The sequence below is a fragment of the Elephantulus edwardii genome, unplaced genomic scaffold (assembly GCF_000299155.1).
Source record: "Elephantulus edwardii isolate Elephantulus edwardi_28Jun2011 unplaced genomic scaffold, EleEdw1.0 scaffold00015, whole genome shotgun sequence".
NCBI lineage: Eukaryota > Metazoa > Chordata > Mammalia > Macroscelidea > Macroscelididae > Elephantulus > Elephantulus edwardii.
This window is the reverse complement of record NW_006399765.1, coordinates 4507348-4515065: the sequence shown is the minus strand read 5'-3', so window position 1 is coordinate 4515065 and position 7718 is coordinate 4507348. Positions and strand designations below refer to the sequence as shown.

General features: G+C 50.6%; 2 protein-coding genes across 2 annotated transcripts in view; both read left to right on the top strand.

Moving 5' to 3' along the window:
* Window positions 1–1077, top strand: part of DUSP15 (dual specificity phosphatase 15) — an 8999-nt gene extending 7922 nt beyond the window's left edge. Inside the window, exon 7 of the mRNA XM_006881424.1 lies at window positions 805–1077. Within this exon, the coding sequence (XP_006881486.1) occupies window positions 805–1077 (273 nt within the window). The remainder of the gene's footprint in view (window positions 1–804) is intronic.
* A 3823-nt stretch (window positions 1078–4900) lies between these two features.
* LOC102868034 (interferon regulatory factor 4-like) overlaps window positions 4901–7718 on the top strand; it is a 12187-nt gene continuing 9369 nt past the window's right edge. Inside the window, exon 1 of the mRNA XM_006881685.1 lies at window positions 4901–5074. Coding sequence (XP_006881747.1) covers window positions 4901–5074 — 174 coding nt within the window. The remainder of the gene's footprint in view (window positions 5075–7718) is intronic.

Here is a 7718-nt window from a genome sequence, read left to right as displayed (position 1 = left end):
TAAAACACTACACAACATGGATGAGCCTGGAAGATACGCTCAGTGAAATATCTCAGTCACAAAAGCACAAATAACACTGCTATTATAAAATAGAACTGTTATAGGGAATTAATAGGAAATGGATAGATAGATATTGAACACTACATTAGAAAGTTGAGAAGAACTGTCTGGAAGGAATGTATGATTAAACATTATATTGTATGTCAACAATCTGCAACAAGAGGTGCATTGCAAAATGGATTAGGGGAGGGGAAAGGCAGAGAGAGGGAGGAAAATGTGCAAGAATGAATGGATGAATGAATGAAAGAATGAATGAAAACCCAACCTTTCTGTAAACTTTCATTAAAATTACACTTTAAAAATTACCCTCAAGCTCACTGCAATCGAGTTGAAACTGATTCATAGTCTGACTCAGAATTGAACCTCTACCATAAAAAAAAACAAAACAAAAAAAAAAAAAAAAAAACCCACAACTGTGAGGGAGCTCTGGTGGCCTAGTGGCAAGAAGCTGCACTGCAATCCCAGAGGTACGTGGTTCAAATATACCCGATGCTCTGCTGGAGAAGGAGGGGCAATCTCCTACTGTATCTGTCAGATCCAATTTGAGGGTACACACAAACAAAAATAATAAAATTTAAAAAAAAAAAAAAAACAAGGTGGGAAGCTGGGAGAAGGGCGGAGGCTGGAAGGAATCATGACCCGGCTGCGGGGAGACAGTGGGCCCCATGATTTCGTTACCCCAGGGGGCGCAGGGATTCGGGTCACAGGGGGCACTTGGAACTCACACCATCCGCTCCTCCCCAGCTTCAGCGGCAGCTGAAGGAGCGCTTCGGGAAGAGTCCTTTCCGGGACGAGGAGGAGATGCGCGCGCTGCTACCGCTGTGCAAGCGCCTCAGGCAGAGTTCCTCCCCTTCGGCCGCCTCCACCACGCCGTCCTCCGGAGTCGCAGAGGGAACCCTCCAGCGCCTGGTGCCGCGATCGCCCCGGGACAGCCACCGGCCCCTGCCGCTGCTGACACGCGTCAAGCAGACTTTCTCTTGCCTCCCGCGGTGTCTGTCCCGCAAGGGGGGCAAGTGAGGAGCTCACCCCGCGTGGCTCCCTCCTTCCTCCCTGCTGGTCCCCTGCGGAATCTCTGTGCCCGCTACCCCCCACCCCAGGACCGCTCCAGAGCCCGTGGGAGCCCCTCGACGGCCTGCGCTCCTGGTGCCCCTGTCCCCCTGCTTCTGTGTCCGTTAACTGTGTCTGTGTTGGGCCGGCCTGCTGCAGCCACCTGGTGCCTTAGTCCTTGGGCTGGGGAAGGGTCACTTGGGCCTCGACCCTTAAAGGCGGGGATGGAGGGTGTTGGTGGGGCGGGAGGGTGAAGGCCCACCAGGCCTGTAGGATAATAAAGAGATACAGAAGATATTATCTGAACCACCAAGTTATTTTGTCAGAGACAGGGCAGCCACCTCCCGTGCCTCTGAAAACCTACTGGAGGGTTAGCTATGGGTCAGTTCTGACTGGATGGTACATAACATTATCCACAACGGGATCTCAGATGGCTTAGTGGGAAACTGCACTGCTAACTCGAAAGCACACCTGTCTGGTAGTTTGAATCCACCAGTGGCTCCAAGCCGGTCTCCTCCTGGGAGGCAGTCTCCTCCTGGGCCATGTACAGTCTTGGAAGCCTAGTGGAGGGGTCAGCTGTGAGTCAGTTCTGACTCAATGCCAATGAATTTGTTACTGCGTAGGGAAGTAGTGTGTAATGTATGGGGCTGCTAACAGAAAGGTTGGCAGTTTGAATACACCATCTGTTCCAAGGGAGAAAAACGGTGGGCCTCTCTTTCTTTCTCTCTCTGTGTGTGTGTGTACCATCAAACCAGATCCAACCGGCACAGGAAGAGATTGTCCCTCTTTTCTCCAGTGGAGTATCTGGCAGATTCAAACCATGTGTCTTCAGGATTGCAGCACAGCTTCTTGCCACTAGGCCACTGGACCTCCCTTAAGGGCCACTTACTTTTGTAAAGACTTAGTTTTGGAAACCTAGTGAAGAGTCACTGTGAGCCAGAACGCACTCAAAGGCAGTGGGATTGTTGTTGTTGTTGTTGTTATTCACGTGCTCGGTGCTGTTGGGGAGGCATTATACACCAGTGAGGTATAAAATAGCCTTGTTTCCCTCCACTCACTCATTCAACATGAAGCATCATCTGTGTGCCAGACATCGTGTGGGACACTGAGGATAAAAACAATGAGCAAAACAAGGCAACGCCTGTGCCCTCAGATTGCTAATGCTCTGATGTTCAAGAGAGTCAATAATCAATCCTGAAGGTGCAGGGTTTGAATCCACCAGAGGCTCCTCTGGAGAAGGAGGAGCAATCTCCTCCTGTGCCAGTTGGATCTGATTCAACAGTATACAACAAGAAAAAAATGAAAAGAGAGTCAATAACTGCATTTTTTAAAGTCAGGTGGTACTATGGATTGATCACTGTTCCTCTACAATACGTGCTGTAAATTCTGGCCTCTATGCCTATCACAAAGGAACCCTAGTGGCATAGTCGGTTAAGTGTTGAGCTGCTAACTGAAAGATTGGCAGTTCGAACCCACCAGCCACTCTGAGGGAGAAAGATGAAGTAGTCTTCTCCCATTAAGATTTGCAGCCTCAGAAATCAGAGAGAGGGTCACCATGAGTCTCATTAATGACAGACAGTGCTTTTGGGTTTGGTATGCCTGTGGTTAGAATCCCATTTGGGAATGAGGTTTTTTTATATGAATGAGGCAGGGTTAGTGTATGGTGTGTTTTGTGCCCTTCTCTTTTGAGATATATTGTTGTGTGCCTGTTGTGTGCTGTTGAGTCCAAACCTCCCCATAGGTGACCTCTTGGGTTTTCTGGGTTTTTAGAGGCATTAAATTGAAAAGGAGGAGGAGCTTGTCCATCCTTCTCCCACTGAATTGGTGGTGGATTTGAACTTGTGCATTTGGGATTGCAGTGCAGCTTCCTACCAGTAGGCCACAGAGAGCTTCCTTTTGAGATACAAAAAAGGTTACACATGAAAGAGATTGAGCAGAGGAACTGATGACATCTTTAAAAATGTCTATGTGTTAACACCATCTATGGGATGAAACAAGCACTGTGGCCTGGCGTTCCAGGTCCTTTTGGACACCCTCCTCACCCTTCCAGGATGACCTTCACTCTAACTCAACAACAATAGTTCTTATTTATTGAGCATTTACTATGCACTCTAAACCAGTCGCTGCCCCCAAGTCTTATCGTGAGAAGCACGATACCTTTCCAATGATGATAATCAGGTTCCGAAAAGAGCCTGGGTTGGCAGATCACTCTACCTACATCTCATTTAATCTGGAGGAGTGCTACAATTTGAAATTGAAGTTGGTGCTCTGGTCACCAGACAGTGGTGGAACTACAATATTCACTCTTAAGTAGGACCCCTTGTCACCTACAAAGGGTATCCTTACAGCCCGTAGACAGCAGCACTGTCAACTCAAAAGGCAACATCAGTTTGAATCTACCTACACTTCCAGGAAGAAAGATGGGCAATCGCCACCCGGCACTTTACAACCTCTGAAAACCTGCTAGAAGGTCAGCAATGAGGCCACAGCAATGATTTTTACTTTTGGCACTTAAAAATGGAGTCCTCCGTCACAGGGAAGACCGCTGCTTAGATGCATTTGTTGCCCTGCCATTTAATCACATGAAACGTGTACCTAGTTGCAAAGGAGAAACACAGCAGGCCTGGGTTTGAAACCAGGTAACGGCTGGAGTGTGGAGGCAGAGGGCACGGGGCGCCCAGAAGGCTCACCTGAGGGCACACAGGAAGGCAATGCTGCTAGCCTCGCTGATGTAAACTGGCCGGGTGCCCAGATCTGTGCTCACTGCACTCCTCTCAACCATCTCTCGAACATCTTCCCATGTGCACAGCAGAGTGGAGCAGCCTGGGATGTCTGACCTCTATCACAAGCCCCTTTGACAATTTAACTGGAAATGCAAACCACAGAAAATGCCCAGATATGCAAGCCAGCTTGTATAACTTAGAAAAGAGGGTGACCGGATGTCAGGCCTGATGGACAGGGATACCATTAGCTCTGGGAGCCTGATAGAAGGTCTTAGCCTCTCTGAGCCTCGATTTTCTTGGCAATAAAGTGGCATTGCTTTTGCCACACTTTCTGTTGTGAGAATCAGTTTGGATGCGGCAGGAAGGGGCGTGGCTGGAAAGCAGGGGCCCTCTTAGATCTCAGGAGCTGATTCTCCACGCGCTGCGCCTGGTCCACGTGCACCGCGATCCTGGGGCCTGGGGAAGGGAAACCAGACCTGGGGCGCGCATTTTAAGCCAGCCATTGTCTCACTGCCTCCGGATTCTGCGCTGGAGTTACAGTTTGAGAAGGACTATGCTTTTCCCTCAGGAGAAGGATGGGCAAGCTCCTCCTGTGCGACCAGCCGCCTATGAAAATCCCTGAATGGTCAGCTGTGAGACTCAATAGCACAACCGTAGCAAGCACAACAGCAGCATGCTTTCCCCAGCGTCATAGTGCAGATCCTGGAGAGAGCCTGCTAGGTTTCTAGAGGGGCTGGGAAGAACGCAGAACAGGTGCCAGGTGCGAGGGCGAATCCAGCCACCCCATCCCGTGCCCTCCCGCCAACTCCGCGTCCCAGGGCGCCTTTGATCATCCCCCGCTACTATCCCGGGGAGGGGCGAAAGGAAAGAACCTCTGGGATGGGGCAAAACGGAAAGCGAAACCTGCCCGCCCAGACTTTCACTTTCGCCGCCTTTGCGCGCCACCCAGGGCCCTGCACATAGCCACCCCCTTCAAGACGCCCTCGAGTCTGGCCCTGCCACTTTCGCGCGCACCGCGTCCCTGGAGACCGACGGCGACTCCGGGAGAGAAGGGAAAGAAAGGGTCACAGATGGCGGGATCTGAGGGTCCCCTCCGCCTCCGCGACTGGCTGGTGGCGCAGATCGAGAGCGGGCGCTACGCGGGGCTGAGCTGGGAAGACGCGGACAAGACTAGTTTCCGCGTGCCCTGGAAGCACGCGGCCAAACTGGGCTACCAGGCGCAGCAGGACGCCGCGCTCTTCAGGGTAAGGGGACAGGGACTGGGGGGCGCCAGATCTCAGCTCTGGAAGCCCAAACGTGCTGTGTGACCTTGGACCCCTAGGCCTCAGCTCTTCCTAGGCAAAGAGTTGAGCTCACCGTATGCCAGAGGCCTCCAGGCACCGTCTAAAAACCGCTTTGAGATCTGCCCTATCCCCAGCTCCCAGGGGACCTCTCGCGGGGAGTGGAAAGGCCCCCAACAGGAATTCCTTCCACTGTCATCCTCAAGCCAACAACCTGCAGCTTGGAAACCTTTGGTGACAGAGCCCCCCCCCCCCACCACCACACACACACACCAGCTCCTCTCAACCTTTTCTCTCCTAGGAGGGCCCTGCCTTCAAGCTGGCTCCTTCCCCTGGACACTTAAACACTGGGCTCTTTCCCCAACAACAAAACCAGCCACGCAGCAGGTGGTCACCGCTGCCCCAACCCCACAGCAACCCCCTGTCCTCTCTCTGACCTCCTCTGTACTGCTTGCCCAGAGTGAAGCTCCTTAGTCTCCCTCTAGCCCCCTTCCCCTCAATCCCGCATCTGCTTTTCCTTCTAATGCTTCTGGTTGCCAAATCCAAGGATGCTCCTTCATCTTGGTCCCTGGACCAACTCCCTTCTTCTTGAAACACTCTCACCTGGTTTCTGGAACATCAGCCTCACGCCTGTTCACCCCCCTTCCCTCCTGGCTGCTGTTGCTAAGCCTCCCAGGCCCACCATATCTGTTGCAGCTCCCAGCGTTCAGTCCCTGACCTCTTTCCTCATGTCCTGCTGTCTCACCTGACCCTTGCCATGGCTTCCATTTGATCTGGAACGCCAGGGCTCCCCCTCCAGGTCCTAGGCCTCTGTAGGTGTAGCTGCTTCTGAGAGAGCTGTCTCTAGGATGGTCCTTTGGGCCCCTCAGCTCGTCCTCATTCATCAGTTCACACATACACCCCCAACTCACCAGCTTGTCCCCGCTCATCAGCTCGCCCCCACAGACTTCTGTGTTTTCCAACAAGAAAGATGGCGCCATCTGCCAGCCAGACTCCAGAGCCAGGCACCTGGACCCCGGCTGCTCCCCGCTCTTCCAGCCTCATATGGTCCCGGCTGGTGGAGAGAGGGAGGAAAGGCCTGCTGGTTCTTTATCCTAAACAATTCTTCAGTCCGTCTGCTTGACTCCCTTTCCATCTTCCCCACCTGGATGGCAGTGGCCTCTGTGGGCTTCCTGCTTCCCCTGTCCTCTAGCACTGAATCTACCCACTCTCTCTCTTATTCTCCAGGGGGAATGGATCTTTTTAAAGTGCCAGCTTCCCAGAATCCTTCTCTAACTGCCCAGTGCCCTTGTGATAAAGTCCCAACTCTGCCTCAAAGCACTGTGTGGACTGTCCCTCCCTGACCTCATCTCTCTCCACTTCCTCCCTGCCCTCACTTGAGGTCCAGCCTGACTGGTCTTTCAGTTTCTAGATGCCTCATTTCTCTCCTACCATTAAACCTTTGCTGTGTGTCTAGAATCTTCTCTCCACTGAACTAATTTGCATTGTCCTCAGCTTAAAAGTCTCCCTGATGAATTCATTTATTCCATGCATTTATTAGGCTTCGATTCAGATCTCCCGCATCATCCTGATTCCCTCCTCCTCCCTCATTGAAACACCTTTCCCTCTGATCTGTGCCTTCTATGAGCCTGGCTCCTGCAGTAATTGAACTGCTCTAAGGCAATGACACCAAGCACAGTCCTGGCACACAGTAGGTGTTCAATCAGTGTTGAATGAGTAGTGGCTTAGCCTGACCTTTAAGGCATGTACTGTTTCTCAGAGCAGAAAGATTTTTTCTGGCTGGCTATTCTGGTCCTCATTTCTCAACCCACCACTAACACGCTGGGTTCACACCCTCCTGGTAACAACCTAAGTCCCATCAAAGGACAAATGACTAAAGAAATGGTGGTACATTCACACAGTGGAGGCATGGTTCAAAAATGATCAAAGATTTGTGATCTACTATACAACATGGATGAAACTAGTCCAAATGATGCTGTGTGACGTAAGTCAGCCATGAAAGGACAATTATGGTGTGAGAATAGAAAAAGCTAAGGAATGGTTTACACACAGAATCCATTCTGGAAGGTTGAAAAAGAGGAGAAGGAAGGGAGAAGAGGAGAAGGAAGGGAGATGGGAACAAAGCGGGGGAAACACTTTAAATGTAAGTAAGTGGATAAAATATTTTCACAGTTAGTAAAATAGATGCCGTCAAAGTGGAATGGACTCATAGCTGACCCTCCAGTGGGTTCTCAGAGGCAGCAAATAGCACAGAGATGATTGCCTATCCTTCTTCTGTAGAGCAGCTGGTGGCTTCAAACCGTGTGCACTTGAGATTGCAGTGCAGCTTCTTATAACTAGACCATGAGTGCCAGATACTGTATATACACATTTTTAAAAGAGTACACCTCCCTATTATTTTCATCTGTATGGTTTACATATCCAATATATGTTGCTATAATCAAGGATGCTTTGGGCAGAATACTAAATGATCCATGAAGTATTAAAAGAAGATGGAAGGAATATACTGAGTCATTGTATAGAAAGGAATTGGCAGATACAGAAGAATTTAATGAAATAACATATAAGCAAGAGCCTATGGTGATGAAGGAAGAAGTTCAAGCTGCTT